Source organism: Leucopleurus acutus (assembly GCF_964270905.1).
Source record: "Leucopleurus acutus genome assembly, chromosome: 1".
NCBI lineage: Eukaryota > Metazoa > Chordata > Mammalia > Artiodactyla > Delphinidae > Leucopleurus > Leucopleurus acutus.
Window position 1 is genome coordinate 35,577,508 of NC_139142.1, and position 16,676 is coordinate 35,594,183.

General features: G+C 37.4%; 1 protein-coding gene across 1 annotated transcript in view; it reads right to left on the minus strand.

Annotated features, from left to right (window-relative positions):
* The window catches only part of FUT8 (fucosyltransferase 8), a 320,447-nt gene that overhangs the window by 12,657 nt on the left and 291,114 nt on the right, over positions 1 to 16,676 (minus strand). The window contains exons 9-10 of the mRNA XM_082833611.1: positions 9,850 to 10,096; positions 6,160 to 6,336 (exon numbers count right to left, since the gene is read on the minus strand). Coding sequence (XP_082689737.1) covers positions 6,160 to 6,336; positions 9,850 to 10,096 — 424 coding nt within the window. The remainder of the gene's footprint in view (positions 1 to 6,159; positions 6,337 to 9,849; positions 10,097 to 16,676) is intronic.

Genomic DNA, 16,676 nt, shown 5'->3' on the forward strand with positions numbered 1-16,676 from the left:
TTTTTTACTTCAATGATTAATTATTGCATTCTTCAGCTCTGTTTGGTTCTTCTTTACCCTTTCTCTTTGTTAAGTCTGCCACTGTGTTCATCAATTTTTCTCCCAAGTTCATTCAGCATCTTTATGATCATTACCTTGAACCCTTTCTTGGGTAGACTGCTCATCACTTTGCTTAGCTCTCCTTCTGGGGTTTGTTCCTTCATTTGAAACACGTTCCTTTGTCACCTCATTTTGCCTAATTCTCTGTGTTTATTTGTATGTATTAGGCAAGTCAGTTATGTTTCTCGTTCTTGGAGAAGTGACCTTATGTAAGAGATATCCTATGGGGCTCAGCTACATACTCCCCTCTGGTCACCAGAGCTAAGGGTGCCTTGTATGTGGGCTGAGTGGGCACTTCTGTTGTGGTGGGGTCAACTACTGTGGGCATGCTGGTAGGTAGGGCTAGTTCCCATCCCGGTTGGCTGCCAGGTCCTGCCTCATGTGGAGGCTGCTAGCTGTTGGTAGGTGGGTCTGGGTCCTGACACAGCTGGCTACATGGCCTGGGAAGTCCCAGGGCCAGTGCCAGTCCACTGGTGGCTTGGGCTGGGTCCTGGTGTGCCTGGTTGCAGGCCCGCAAGTTCTAGGGTTGGTCTTGTGTTGCTGGTGGGCAGTGCTGGGTCCCAGTATGGCTGGCTATGGGGTTTGGGGATCCCAGTACTGGTGCTAATCAACTAGTGGGCATGTAAGCCCCTGGTTCTAATAGGCTAGAAGGAGGACTCCAAAATGTTGTTTGCCAGCACCAGGGTCCCTGTGGTAGAATGAGCTTCCCACTGCCTGCTGCCAGTATATGTGTCCCCAGGGGGAGTCCCAGTTGCCTCCTACCTCTCTAGGAGGCTCCAACCTGCTTTCAAATTTGGTCACTGAGCTTTTCCTTTAGAATATAAACATCATGATTAAACTTCATTTAAATTTTTAGTTTAGAATTTGTGATAACTGAGACTTGTCTCCCTTAACCCCCATAAGTACCATCTTAACAAATAATGGTGACAGAAAACCATTCTAATAAATTTATGAAAGCAAATTCCTTGTAGATGTCCACCAACTAATATTGTGGTAGTCCTGAGAAGATATGTGTTAAAAAATATTAAAACAGGATGTGTTTAAAAAGTCCACTATATGTTCAAATGATTCTACTCTGAATTAGAGGGTTAATTATACTCTAGTATAGAGTGAATAAATTTTCTCAGTGCATGAGACAGATCAGAGTTAAGTTGTAAACTTTCAGAAGTTACATGCAAAGGGGATAGTCATTGTACCTCCTTTATATAATTTTTTAAGAATTAAATAAATTAAGCAATGCAAAGTGCTTAGAAGAGTATCTCACACGTAGTAAATGCTCAATAAATCATTAACTGTGATTGTTAAACATTCTTTCCCCAGATATTCACCTGGTTTTATCTCTTACTTCCCTCTTAGATCTCTGCTCAAATGCTGCCTTATTAGTGAGGAGTTTGGCAATCCCTATCCCTTTTACTTGCTTAATTTTTCTCTATGGCTCTTACTATCACTGAACATAATATATATTTACTGTTTATTTACTGTCTGCATTCATTCCTCACCTCCATCATCCCTAACTAGAATGTAAGCTCTATAAAGAGAGGTATTTCATCTGCTTTGTTCACTCTATTATTCTCAGCACCTAGAAGAGAATCTGGAATATAATACAAGATCAATAAATATTTGTTGAAAGAATAATAGTTCCTATTTATAAGCCCTGAGGCAGCAGGAGTCAGCTTACATGTCTTTTTCCCACACAGTATTTCCCAAAGGTTAGGACTATGCCTTATTTTCCTTTGCATCACAGCATCTAGCACTCCACACAATGCTATGTGGATGAATACATGAACAAGTTAGTGCTACCTATGTCTGGGACGTTTTCCTAACTCCCTAACAGCTGCTTCAGATTTCTCTTCATTCCACAACCTCCAAGGCGTTTTCTCTCATAGCCTCTAGTAATGACTGTGAAGAAAAAGTCTCTGAGCACTGTTTCAGTGATTGGTATTCAGTGTTCAGATCCATTTGGCCTCATTATTTTTGACATTTTGCCCTCCTCAACTTTGAATCAGGGAGATGAAGGAAATGTCACATTTGTTCTGAAAAGAAAACCACCAAAAAAACTTTTAATGTGATTCCTGTGAAGATGCAGATCCAGTCATGGGACAGAAACAGAAACAAATAAATATGAAAAGGCTGGAGGGTGGAGGAGGGGGGAAATCATTAAAACACACCAGTACAGGTTTTATCCTAGAATAAAGACTAACTCTGTCAGCATGGTTTGGGTGCTCAGTGAAACAAAAACAAGAGGGATCCTTTTACTGAGAAGTGACGGGAACATTATGCCCTTCCTAACTTAAAGGCCTCTTCCTGGAACCAAACCAAAAGGTCACCTAAGTTCCTCAGGCCTTATCTCTATATGCAAAAGATAGTTTGATGAAGGATACTGAGTGTTGAAAAACAGAAACAAAGTGAATAATGAGGGAAGGAGATTTTGTACTTCCAATAATGAGCATGAAACTTTCCACACAAACATGCTTCTTTCTTGTCTTACGCCTACAAGTATGCCAGCAGAAGTCTTCCACTGTGAGGCTGCAGAGATTGGCAATGATTAAAAAAAATATTTTTTTCTTCTTCCATCTTGCAAAAATTTATTTTTTATCTCACCCACAAAGTTGTAACTTGAAATTATAAACTAACATCAAATTTTCTTTTGTGAGGTCTTTCTCCAGACAGGTGGATACTCCTCTTCTTGACTTCACTACCTAGTATACAACTCCTTCAGGACAATTATATAATGACACTGATTATTTGTTATCCGTATACCGCCTACCAGTTGGATACGCCCTGAGATAAGGAGCCACATATTATCTTTTATTTCTTTGTGTATTCCTAATGCCCTGTAACTGTCTAGCATATTAGATGTAGTTCAAAAAAATAGTGAAGAATTTTACCACTATTGCTGATTCTTCATTTCACATGGCAACCAAATGCTTTACAACAACTTTTAAACAAATTTCCTTACCTCTATTCATTTAAATGAACCTAATTTTAGGAAGAGCTTGTCCAGCATTTTTGATAAAGAGCAAACTAAATATGTAAATATTTAATCTGAGAGATTTTTAATGGCTTGTTTTTTCTCCTGTTTCACTCCTAAACCCAGTCTCCACAATCTTAGAATACAATGCTGGATAGACAACTTTAATAGTTCTTACTTCTTTGACTGCCAAAGATTCTGTGATTTAAACACTCTAACAGTGAATTACCTAAGAGAGAGATCTTCACATTATCAGCAGCTGTCACAGTCACTAGGATGCTGGTGCTAAAATCTCGTGAATGAACTCAGTCTTAATCTAGAGAGACCTGAGGTGTAATACTAAGCAACAAAGCATTAACTACTAATCTTGACCCCTTTTACAAAGAATAAGCTAGTCAGAAAAATGGTTTCTTCTCTAACTGTACGAATACTATGCCTCATTTAAGTTTAATTCTCCATCTCTTCACCCTCTTGAAGCAGAAAAGTCTTATAATCACCTTGGATTCTATATACCTTGTTGAAAAATTAATTCATGCTTTGGTCTCCTAAAACAATAACAGAAGTTTTATGATTTGCTTAGGTATCAAAACCAATCCTGAGAGGTCAAAAGCAGAATTAATTCAGAGTGGAAAAAACTTTTAAGTAAAATAATGAAGGAGAAAAACGGTATTTAAATTTCTGAGAAAATCCTTAAAATGACTCAGAAAACCAAAGAATTTCCAAAGAGGAAAAAAATATGCACAAAATGCTATTGCTACATTTATAACAAAATGCTATTGCTACATTTATAAATGCTATTGCTACATTTATAGCCTGGAATACCATGGGGAGAGGAGTTACTAGCTTCTGACCACACACACATACACAAAAGAAAAAATCAAGTTTTACAGTTCTTACAATCCAAGTAGATACTACTGCCATCTGTACTATAAGGGTTGCTTGGTGTAAAAATATCATGCTGTGCTATGGATCACAGCTGTAAAATATTCATATCCTTTTATCTAACTACTTCCAAGTCCAGAAATCTAGATTAAGGAAATAATATGGATAATTTCAGGCATACCTCATAGCACTGGAAATTGGAAATAACCTGTCGAATATTAAGAGAATGGTCAAGTAAGCAATGGCATTTCCATTCAGTGGATATGTAGTCACTAAAAAAAGAGATTTACAATGACTTTTTTTAGCAACCTGGGAAAAGGGATCTAGTGCTGTATTAAGTAAAAAAAGAGTTCAACTTATATAGAATATGATCAACTACACAAATGTATAACTACATAAATGACTGAAGGGAATATGTTGATATTTAAATAATTGTTGCCACTGAGTAATGAGACTGTGGGTAATATTTTTTCCTTGCTTGTATACTTACCAACTCCATATTTTCTAATGAGCATGAATTATTTTGCCAGTCAAGGGAAAAACTTATGATGCATTCAAGAACAAGTCAGAGTAAATAAAGTAATATTTTAACATTTTTTCAACTAAGCTACAAATTCAGTCTGATATTTTAAAATGAAGGACTAAGATGAACTATTTCTACTTTGTTTCTCTCTAATAGGTCTATAATATCAAACTGGAAAAATATTTGTGAAAATTTTTTCTTGTTTTATGTCCAAATGTTCATTTAATCCCTAACTCTTATACTTAAACAAGAATTATAACTATATAACTTGGCTTATGTTTGGCTGATGAATTTCTTGGTCTTTTGTTTGTTTGTGTGCACGCACACCTGCGTGCGTCTGTGTGTGTGTGTGTGTGTGTGTGTGTGTGTGTGTGTGTGAGAGAGAGAGAGAGAGAGAGAGAGAGTGTCTGTGTGTATAATCAATAGAGGGAGCCTTAAAGAAAAAGCAATTTATATCAGGTTAATTTAGATTCTTACGAGGTAGAAATAGGGTTTAAATGATTATCCAATGATATGGATAAATACCTGCATTATAGTATTCATTCCGGATTTGTTTTTCTTCCCAACCCCCATTTGTGACATAAAAGAGGGATTGAGAAATAAATTAATTAAAAGTCAAAAAGGTCAAATGATAACTGCTAATAAAATGTTTTCAAACAGATAGGACTGAAATGAACATAATTCAATACTTACTGGGCACTTACTAGAACTAGGTATAGTTTCTAAAGTGCTTATAACCTAGTGAGGGAGACAGAAGTAAGCAAGTGCTAAATACTAAGAGGAATTCACAGAGGAGAACCACTTAGTCAAGGATTCAGGGATGATTTCTGGAGTAGATGGTATTACTCTATAGTAGCACTACTCATACTGTATTGTAACTGTCCATTCCCCTACTAGATTGGGAATTCCTTGAGAGCAGAGAGTGTCTTGCTTATCATGGAATCCCCACCACCTAGCACAGTGCCTGAAATACAGGCAGGCGGGCTCAATACAGCTCAGTACAAGTTGGCAGTCCTTATTATTTCACTTACAAAACTCATCTTTTGATTTTTTGCCTTTTTAAAAAATATAATTTCCAAATTCCAGAAATTTTTATAAGATGAAAACTTACATCTTACACATGGTTTCAGTTGCCTGTGATTGTTGGTGAAGATAGTAAGAGCAAAAGGGCAAGCACCTGGTGTGTTTTATTGCTAACAGTCTTGTGAGTTGGTTAGTATGATGGACTAAATGTTTGTGTCCCCCCAGAATTCATATGTTTAAGCCCTAACCCCCAATGTGATAATATTTTGAGGTGGGGCCTTTGGGAGGTACTTAGGGTTAAATAAGGTCATGAGGGTAGGACCCTCATGATGGAATTAGTGCCCTTCCTTACAAGAAGAGACACCATTAAGCTTGCTCTCTCCCTTCCAAGCACATAAAGGTCATGTGAGTATATAATGAGATGACTGCTGCCTACAAGTCAAGAGAAGGGGTTTCAGAATGAAATCTACACCTTGCTGGCACCTCACATATGCTTTGATCATAATAACAGTTGCACAAGTACACAGTTGTCTGAATTTAAAACCCCCAATAATCAGTAATAACATTCATTGTAACAAGAATCACAAGTCATGGGAATTAAGGATTCCTTTCAACTGAAAAGAGATGGTTCACTCTAGAATCATTAGTTCATCTAACTTACTTTGTTTTTGCCTCCTTTAATAAAGAAGGGTCATCTGTGGCCAAATATACTCTTTTTTTATCCACTTGCATTCTGCGAGCAAGAAGGTGAAAATGTTCTTCAACATGTACCATGTATTCCTCAATGGGGTGGAAGGCTGCTTCTGTTCCCACTTTGTCTGTGCGTCTGACATGGACTCTGTGGGGGCAGAGGGAGAAAGTCAGATTCTGCTGATAATGTTCTGATCCACTGAGTACTTTCAGGGTACTCAGCTTTATACCTCTATTCATGGCGGCATTATGGACATTTTAAACCAATTTTTCTTTCATTTTCACCATTAGAAAAAATAAAACCAATATTTAAAAAAATTCAAACACATATATTCTAAATATATTTGCATATTAATACAAGGGGAATTAGAAAAAATAAGTTAAGTCTTTGAAGAATGCTTTCTTATAAAGAGAAAGTAATTGGCATAATAAGGAATGAATGGGAGATTCCAGAATTAGACCGCATATAAGGCAGCAAATACCAACCAGCCTTCCAGAAAAAACTGGATATAATTTTTAATATATTTGACAATAAAGGATGCCAAGATTCGCAGTTGTTATTATGGAACATTAAATATATCATTTGTAATGTTTTGATGCCAAGTTTTCTTTTTCTTCATTTTATCCTGTACTGTCACTGTAATGCCAGCTTGTTGAATTTAAAGTTGTGCAAGGAAAACTCAGACCTGTATGGATTCTTCCTATAGCACAATCAAGGCAAGGCAAACCTTTTAAGAGTTCTTACTATTTTAAGTTCATGGAGCCATGCCAGCCTTTTTGTTGTAGGCATAATGAATTTCCTTTCCCGGCTTTTTACTCTATCAAACACAGCAGATACTGATCTCATCTGTCCTATTTAAGGAAAGCTCCAAAACTGTAAAACTGGGGACACAGATTTACATTGTCCTGCACTGAATAAGGCATTGACTTCCAACAGTATTTTAATGAAAACAGGAACAATAGTTAGAGTTTGTTTTCATAAGTTAAAACACTACTTAAATTTGCTCTTCCCACATCTCCCCTCTTCCCAAATTACTAAACCACTATTCATGTGTTGGAAAAGAAAAAAGGTAGATTTGTTTCCTTTAGGTCACAATATGTGGGCATGTCTTAAGTCAAGCCTAGGACCAGCTTTTTATTATGTATCTGGAGTGAGGGTTTAACTTCACTGGAGTTACTCTGACATCTTCGTGGCTGTTCTTTCCTTTGCATTTCAGGTGATAGTCCAGATGTGAATACTATCGTATGAACACCTATCGTATCATCTTCTCCTTCCCACGTTCTTCTTAGTCACTGGTTCTCTCAGGAAATTTGGAATTGTTCACTGTGCTCCATGGAGATGAGATAGGGCAGAAAGAACAATTCCACTGAATTTCAATGAAAAGTTTCATGAGAAGAAACACTATTTGAAACTCTGATTTTACTGTGTTCTTGTTTTAGCTCTACTATTTAGAACAGGGGTCAGTAACTTCTATACATATGAAGACTAAGAAACAGGGAAGAAACCGGGGTAGGAGTATGAAAATAAAGATAAAAACAAAGGAGAGCTATAACAAGAAGGAAACGTCAAAGGAAGAGGAGCATTTGACATAGTGGCAGAGTACTACTAAGCAATTTTCTCAATTTTCCAAGTATTCCTGAAATTAGGCCTGGACCAATAATTTGAGAGAGGACCTTAATGGAATTTTTATGGAAGAATCAGAATGTTAGGCCTGTGAAGGATATTAGAAGTCATTTGGTTTAATGTAACTCTTTCATCTGACAGTTAAAGAAACTGATGTCTCTGAAGATATTTCAGGGAACAAAATGACAATATAAGGCAAAGGGAGGCTGGTTTCTTTCACATACATTTTAACCCAGTCTTTACAAAAGTAAAAGTTATTTGTGTACTTGCCTGATTGGACCCCCAGATTCTTGAACTCTAATGCACCCCTCTTTCATTACAGCACACTACTTAAGTGTGCAAATAACTTAGCTGTCTGCGGTACTTCAAGTTTCTATATTTGGCCAATTCTCAATGTGGTGGATACTCCATGAAAAATTAATAAGGGTAGCTTTCTGGTACGTAAAACGACAGGAAGTCCAGACAAAGTTAAGCGGGTGTAAGTCCTGGTTTTGCCTTTATAAACCCTGGAACTTTGGGAAGAGATTTTCTTTCCTTAGTTTCCTCACCTGTAAAATGGTTATCTCTGCCCACATCACAGGATTGTGTTACAGAATCAATGGGATAATGCAGTTGAAGTTACTTTGGTAATGTAACTACTATAATGTATCTTTCTCCATCTTCCAAGATCCTGTTCAAACACTGCAGCTATGAAGCCTTTCTTGGTCCTTTCTTGGGAAATGGAAGTGCATTTCCCCTCCCTCGGCCTCTCATAAAACTTTTTATGCTTTCTCTCAGGGCATTTATCACATTCTGCTCATATAATGTTAGTTGTGTGAGTCTCTTTTCCCATGGACTGTGAGGAGTTAGAAGGATCCATTAAAAAAAATTTAACCTCTGTCCCCCACAGTAGCAAGTATTCAATAAACATTCTGCAGATAAGTGAATGAATCAACACATGTATTAATATTAACCAATAGCTGACTTTATTACAAACAATAGAAGCTGCAGAATGCCATAGTCTAGCTTACAAATCTATTTTCAGGAATTACTTAAGCATCATCAGTCTCTCTGAAAGGTAATAATATTTTACAGTGTATTTTCTCCCACAGAACTAAAATCCTTTTTCATCCTTATGTTATCACATCATCATTTTTAGGGCAGGTATTGCCTTCCCTATTTTACAGATGGAAAAAAAAAATCAAAGCTCAATAATACTATTATTAAGTAACTTGGCCCAGAATTAGGGAAAATCCAGGAATATTACTGAGGTCACTTACCTCTCAGTCTAGTATTCTTCCCATTAGGCCAAGAACATTTCCCGTGGTGTGAAATCTGGCATCAGGACCCAGGAAAACTCCTTACTCCACAACTTTTTATGTATGGGTATAGGAGCACATGCTTGTGAGCAAAGATGCTCTTTTGGATTTTTTTTTGCTTCCAGGATTTCCTGATATATCTCCCTTAACATAAGCATGAGACTGTACATATATACATGATAACTCCCAAGAGGGCCAAGAGATAACTTTAAACAATAATTTTAACATTATCTTACATTACTAATGATATCTTTATTCTCAAAGTAGCTTTCAAAACAAAAAAGAAAACAGAACATCAAAACTGCAAAAGAATCACCAGTGGCAATTAATGAAATCCAAGAATAAGGTGCAATAGAAAAGCTATAAATATGAGAGCTTCATCTCGTAACCCTGTTAGAGTAAGACAGGAGTCATGTATAGCATCTAAAATACTCCCAACAAAATAAGATTTTGCTGGTTTCCCCAGGAGAGACTGTTAATTTCAGAAATATGGTTTTATATATTTGTTGAATGAATAAATGAACAAATGATTAAGGGTGACTAAATTATGATGACTCAGCTGTTCTAAATGAACAAAGGAAGAATAATCTCCCTGTGGCCTAAGGTGAACTCTGGAACCTCTGTTTTTGGGTGGGGCTATGAAAATCACACTATATCTTGTAAAGTTCACACTGTATTGTAAAGGTATGTATCCCTGCTACTACATATCCCTTTTAGGAGGAACAAATCAGGTTCTTACCCAATAACTGGATGTTTGAAGCCTAGCTTCTTGGTGGCCTCTTCTATTTCTTTTTCCAGCCAAGGTTGTGGGCGGATCAAGTATTTGACAAACTGGGACACCCACCACACTGCAGGATCACCATGGACTCGTACAAGTCGATCTGCAAGGTCTTCTGGTACAGCCAGGGGTAAATATGGGGGACGAGGATGAAGACTGTCTACAATGGGGAGCTCAACCACCTGAACATTTTTGTCCTTTACTTCACCTGAGGGAATATCAAAACGTATCATCACCACATTGTATTCCTTGTACAACTACCATTTGACAAGAACTCACTCTGGGTGCTTTTATCTTCACAGAAACTCGAAAGAAGTATTATAATTTTCATTTTACAGAGGAAGTTAAGTAACTTGCCCTAGATACCAGAGTAAAAGTGACAGAGCTGAATTTCACATTCAGGTTGGTCTGCCCCTCAAGTTCATGGCCTTTGCTTTTCTATCATAATGTGCTGCCATATCAACACTTCATACCCCAGATCACAATGGTATCCATTTTTCTAGATTCCATATATATACGTTAATATATGGTACTCTTTTTTCTCTTTCTGACTTACTTCACTCTGTATGACAGACTCTAGGTCCATCCACATCACTACAAATGACTCAATTTCGTTCCTTTTTATGGCTGAGTAATAGAGGGGTGGGATGGGGAGGGTGGGAGGGAGGCTCAAGAGGGAGGGGATATACGTATACATATAGCTGATTCACTTTGTTGTACAGCAGAAACTAATACAACATTGTAAAGCAATTATAATCCAATAAAGATAAAAAAAAAAAAAAAGAATGGTATCCGGCACTCAAAGCATCTAATCAGAGAATAACCGTATCGCCAGTGGACATGGCTCCCTAGGCAAAGGTTCTGTTTTTTTTGTTTTTTTTTTGCGGTACCCGGGCCTCTCACTGCCGCGGCCTCTCCCATTGCGGAGCACAGGCTCCGGACGCGCAGGCCCAGCGGCCATGGCTCACGGGCCCAGCCGCCCCGCAGCACGCGGGATCCTCCCGGACCGGGGCACGAACCCCCGTCCCCTGCATCGGCAGGTGGACCCCCAACCACTGCGCCACCAGGGAAGTCCAAAGGTTCTGTTTTTTATCATTGTTTTTTAAAAATTTTTATTGGAGTACAGTTGATTTACAATGTTGTGTTACTTCTGCTGTTCAGAGAAGGACAAATATTGTATGGTATCACTTATATGTAGAACCTATAATTGTTGTTTTTGAATTAGACATAGTGTTCTCAAAACTTCCAGCTTGCCATTATAGCAAATGGCTCTTGCATACTTTCATGGCAGACCACAATGACTCTAGAGATATCTAAAGATTACAAATTTAAGGCAAGCATCTCTCTCTTTTGAAGAAAAAAATTTGATAGTTCTAAAGTATTTTTTTTTTTCTTGGCCAAAATTAGACCTATTATATTCTCAATGATGATGAATAGAATCTGTGTTGATTGTTTACCTGGATATTTTAAATTTAAAGTTAGAACAGAGATAGAGAATTTCTGTAGATGACAATTGGTTTAAAAACCCAACTTCTATATACCATTAATGTTACTGCTGTTCTATCAACTTTATAATGCAATGAGAACAAACCAAAATGTGATAGACAGCATCCTTAGAGTTTACGCCACATACTAAAGACCACATAGTAATAACTAGAAAACACAAAGATATCAGGCAGAAAGCTTTCACAAATATAAAACGTACTGCCTTAAATTTTCAATAACAAAAAGTATTAACCTGAACATACAAAATAACTCCAGTTAAGATGTTGTCATTGTGCATAATAAATTAGAATCACAGTTAAACACTGGACTGTCAAAGGAAGAATGTACTTGTAGAGAACAGACCTAGAATATGTTTAAAATGTATCCACCAGAATGAAACACAGTCCTTAAATTCTATTTTTCTACATATATGAAAAGTATTTTTAAATAAATTACATGATCTGGGTATGTGATCACTCAAACCAATTGCATAGTTATTAGAAAGTCAGTATAACTAAGAATTAAAAACTTCTGGTTAATATTCTCTCTCTCTCTCTGATATATAAAACTCATTTCTGGAGTCTTAGAACAAAGCCCTTGAAACATGACATTTGTTGAGGGAATAAATGGGAATAAACAAATTTACCGCCAGTATTTCAGTTGTCTAGCATGCCAGTTAAGAAAGAGTTGGGCCCCTTCATCAGATGAGAAACTGTAATTAAGAGTGTGTGGGGAAAGAATGCGCTGCATTTTAAATTAATCTCTAATAGTCTCCCTAAGGCAAGAAAAATTGGGGTGCTTTCCCTGATGTGGAGATGATAAGTAGTACATGTATGAGAGAGGAAAAAATAAGGAAGAAAGGTAGCTCTTTTTTTTATAAAAAACAAAGAGGGAAAGAAAGAAAGATCCTAGCTTCTCATATACAACCATAAACAAAAGCAAAATTAGTACGGCTACCTTCTTTTTGTGATTACTTCCTGAAAAGGTTATTCTAAATGTTCCATGTAACTAGCTCCAAACTTCATTCATGTGAAAGTATTACCTTCTAATTGTCCTAAGACCTCAAACTTCTGTACAGCTAGCCCTATTGACTATTTCATTTCAGAAGTGAAAACTATGTTTGTACCTTCAAGACACAGAACTCAGTTTATTTTTATTGACTCTTTTATTCATTCATTCATTCAAATATTTACTGAATACTACTATGTCAAACTCTGTACTAGGCAGAGTATAGAGTGATGACATGGTTCCTGCCTGTCAAGATTTCCAGTTCAAAAACCTCACCCAGAACTAGACTGCTTTTGGTGAAAGAAAAACAAACAAAATAAAACAAACCATCATCACCAACAAACATGCTACCCAAAACATATCAATACTCAGCTGCCTAGTAAAATATTAAGAAAGGGGTATTCATATTTATAAATGAAAAGAACTGTCACAGCATGAAAGTTTAGCCTCCTCAATAATGATACATTTCAAAATGAAAGGTAATTACATAGTACACACTATGTTAGAAGGTCTTTTCTTTTACTTGGTTTACCACATAACATTTTTTATTCTATTGGAATATACATTCAAAAGAATTTAAATCTAGAAGAGATTCTAGAGATAATCTTATTCAGTGTTTTCTAAACTTCAGTCATTTAAGTACCACCTTTGTAATTCTCCCCATATCCATATACCATCTGTACTATTTAATGTTTTAAAAATTCACTTTTTAAAACTTAAATTGATTTATTTTATAGATGGTAATTAAAAATATAACTTCACTAAAAACAAACCATGTTATTAAACTCTATACAGATACTATTGCTTATAAAGAGCTCTGAGCTCAAGTCAGATTTTTTTTTTTTTTTTTTTTTGCGGTATGCGGGCCTCTCGCTGTTGTGGCCTTTCCCGTTGCGGAGCACAGGCTCCGGACACGCAGGCTCAGCGGCCATGGCTCACGGGCCCAGCCGCTCCGCGGCATGTGGGATCCTCCCGGACCAGGGCACGAACCCGTGTCCCCTGCATCGGCAGGCGGACTCTCAACCACTGCGCCACCAGGGAAGCCCTCAAGTCAGATTTATATTAAAAAAGATTATTAGTGAGGTTTTAAGGGGTGATAATTGCCTCTCCCTTTACATCTCCTATGAGTTTGAAACCAAATGAAAAGCAGAGAGAGGAATAAAAAGGCAATCAAAATATCAGCTTGATTACCAATAAAGATGAACTGGAGAACACAGTTTTGTGTTCTGGATTGATGGTCTCATGGGTTTCCTAATAGTTCCCACCCAGTCCTAAGCAGAGTTTGTCAACAAAGGCCTTCTATGCACATGGTGGAGGAGGAGCGTGTCTTCTGAGAATGCGCCACACCATGAGATGAGCCAGAAAGGGCTTGACCTCACATGTTTGGTTCTTCCTCTTAACTCACCAGTTGTATAACACAGGACTTTCCTTCCAAGTAGAGGTGAAATGAGGTAGATAGAGCAAAAAAGCACTTCTGTACTTTTCCCTTCTAAGGAATGGAATTAACTTCGCTTCTATAGAGATTTTTGAGGAATAAACGATCCACAGTATCTGCCCCCGCCTACCTCCATCCCCAAACAACTATCCAGTGTTAAAGAACTATTAAAGATATCTTGATATCAAATTGAGACTGATATAATCAGAAAGACTGAACAAGGAATAACTCTCTCAGGTATGAGATTCAATGTTCATTTTAATGTTTTATCAGAAAACCACCTGACATTATCACATATGCCACCTAAAGTCACCTCTAGTAATCTGTGTGGTAGGTTTCAGAATTTGGGAAACACAGATTTATTTAAACTGCCTCATTTTCCAGAAGAAATAGCCTAAGAGAGGTTAAGAGAACTTCTCAACGGTAATACAGCTAATGATCAGACTCTAGTGTTTACTCCACTACTTGTATTACCTTCTGCTTTCTGGAACATAAATTTTTAAAAAGCATTTAAGTATGGCCCTATTGACCAATCAAGAGTGCCCTGCCACTCTAAGAGGACTCTAGTGTTGGTTAAAAAAAAAAAAAGCACTGCATCAACCTTCTAGCAAGAGAATGTTTCAGATGTACAAATCATACATAAGTCAGTACTATTCACCTGTAAAGAATCAGTGCAAACTAGCCTGGGCATTACACAACTGACTGCCCAGTTCAACTTGAATTGATTCGGTCATTATTAATTATCTCATATTCAAGACTACCTCTCTTGTGGATAATCCTCTTTTATCAGGTCATTTGCTGAGGGCAGCTCTGGCAGGAGCATAGGTAGTTCTTTGAAAGGGATGATCTCCACAGTTACAGGCAAGTACCTTTAGAAGAGCCCTCTTCCCTGCTAGTCAATTCATGAGAGCCCCATTTAAAAGCACTACTCTGTCATCATTTCATGTAACATTAAGTCAGAGACACCAGCCCTGCAGCTAGTCAATTAGAATTATTAGTCTTCCAAAGACTCAATAGAAAGGGCTTGAGAAGCTTAATATCCACCATAAATGAATGGGTTCTGCTATAATGAAACATGTTTCAAGGATAGAAAGATTTTGGGTCCCAGTGCATACGATTTCTTCTGTATTTACTGTCTTGTTGTGAGAGAAGCAGCACTCAGGAGGGGGAGCTCTCCTAAAAACAGAATTCATAGAGCTCAGAATTGTCAAGGCAGAGAGGTTTGGAATAGGGTTGCCAGTTGAGAAAAATCTTCAATAAGACATCACTATCTAGAACTTAAATTCACTTGGTGGGAGGAGGGGGTTATTAGTAACTTATCCGAAAGTTCTGATACTCTATCATCACTAACTTGACCAAAATTCTGTGCTATACTGAAAGTACAGAATAGCAGTACGTTGTCTAAACTAGTAATACTTCCTGCTCATATTACAGCAAGGAATTTGTATGATTAAATTATATCCACAAAGACTATCTGGACTTTTGGGATTTACATTTTCTTTGCCACTGTGTGGCCAAATATGACTGACTAAATTCTCACCCTCTGAGACTTGTTAGAGAAGGGCAAGAGTAAAAGACCGAAAGTTAACTAGCGTGGTGAGGCCTCTAGGGGCACGGGGGAGCGTTCTTGATATTACTCGATTTATAGATGGCCGTTTACAAAAAAAAAAAAAAAAAAAAAAAATCACATACATGTGTGAGCTCTGTTCTTTTGGATTTTAACATGACGACATTAATATTTATATCCTCACTTAATGACTGAGCTCTGTTCTCATTTAAAATATGAAGGAAAGATACACTATTAAAAAGTGAACATCTGGGCTACTTTCCTTTTGTTTTACAACCACTGCGGCTGATAGAGATCTCTTCCTGAACTTGAATGAACAACTGTCACCTGCCATATGAATTCCATCACTGCTCTACTTAAGCAACAACTCAAAAGACTGTTATTACTGCCAGTTTGAAGCCTTGAACCAACTGAGTGAAAAGTTCTAAATTCAATCATATGAAACACACTGCAGTGTTAGCAACATTCTTAAGAATTAGCATATCACACTGTGGGAACGACTGTGCAGCATTCTTATGAGGTGCTGCCTTCTTTTACTAGCAACAGAAATGCCTGGCAAAAGCAACCAGACTCATGGTTCACGGACCTCAATGATATTCTGACAGACTTGACTCTGGATTGAGGACTGAAAGAATAGCTAATGGAAAATATGTAATAACTTAGTGAATTATGCAGTTCAGGATAAAGTAGGCAGGACAGTGTCAAGAGAAAAAAGACCAAAGATATTTGTTTGCTCTGCACCACTAAACAGAAGGTTTCCTGCAGTCATTCTTAATGTTTCTGAAACAAATTTAGTCATTTAACTTTTATATACATATGTGTTACTTTGCCAAGAGGTTCCAGACATTCCACAGACAGCTTGCTCATAAAGGGGATGCTGCCAATAGTTTCTTTGATCATTCAGATTACGCAGGCCCTGGAACTCCATGGCTAGAGATTTTCGGGGAGTTTGTTGTTTGTTTCTTAGTAATACTTTCTCCTAACTTAGAACCTCCTACTAACCCCAAGGATCCCAAGGAATCCTTGAACAGCTTTTCTCATTGGTAAGAAACAAGAGAGTGGAGGAATGGAAAGCAGTAGAAACAAAGACAAGGCTTAATATCATCAAATGTAGCGAAGAGCCAAACCCCAGCCTTTCTTTCCCCCATTCTTGTAAAAAAAAAAAAAAAATCACAATTCCATTCTCATATTCCTCTTATTCTTTCATCACATGTCATGTCTCCTTGAAAGAAATAGCCAGGAGGAAGGACCTCATGGTAATACCAGCCTTTCATTCCTTGAGAATCCCTGCAA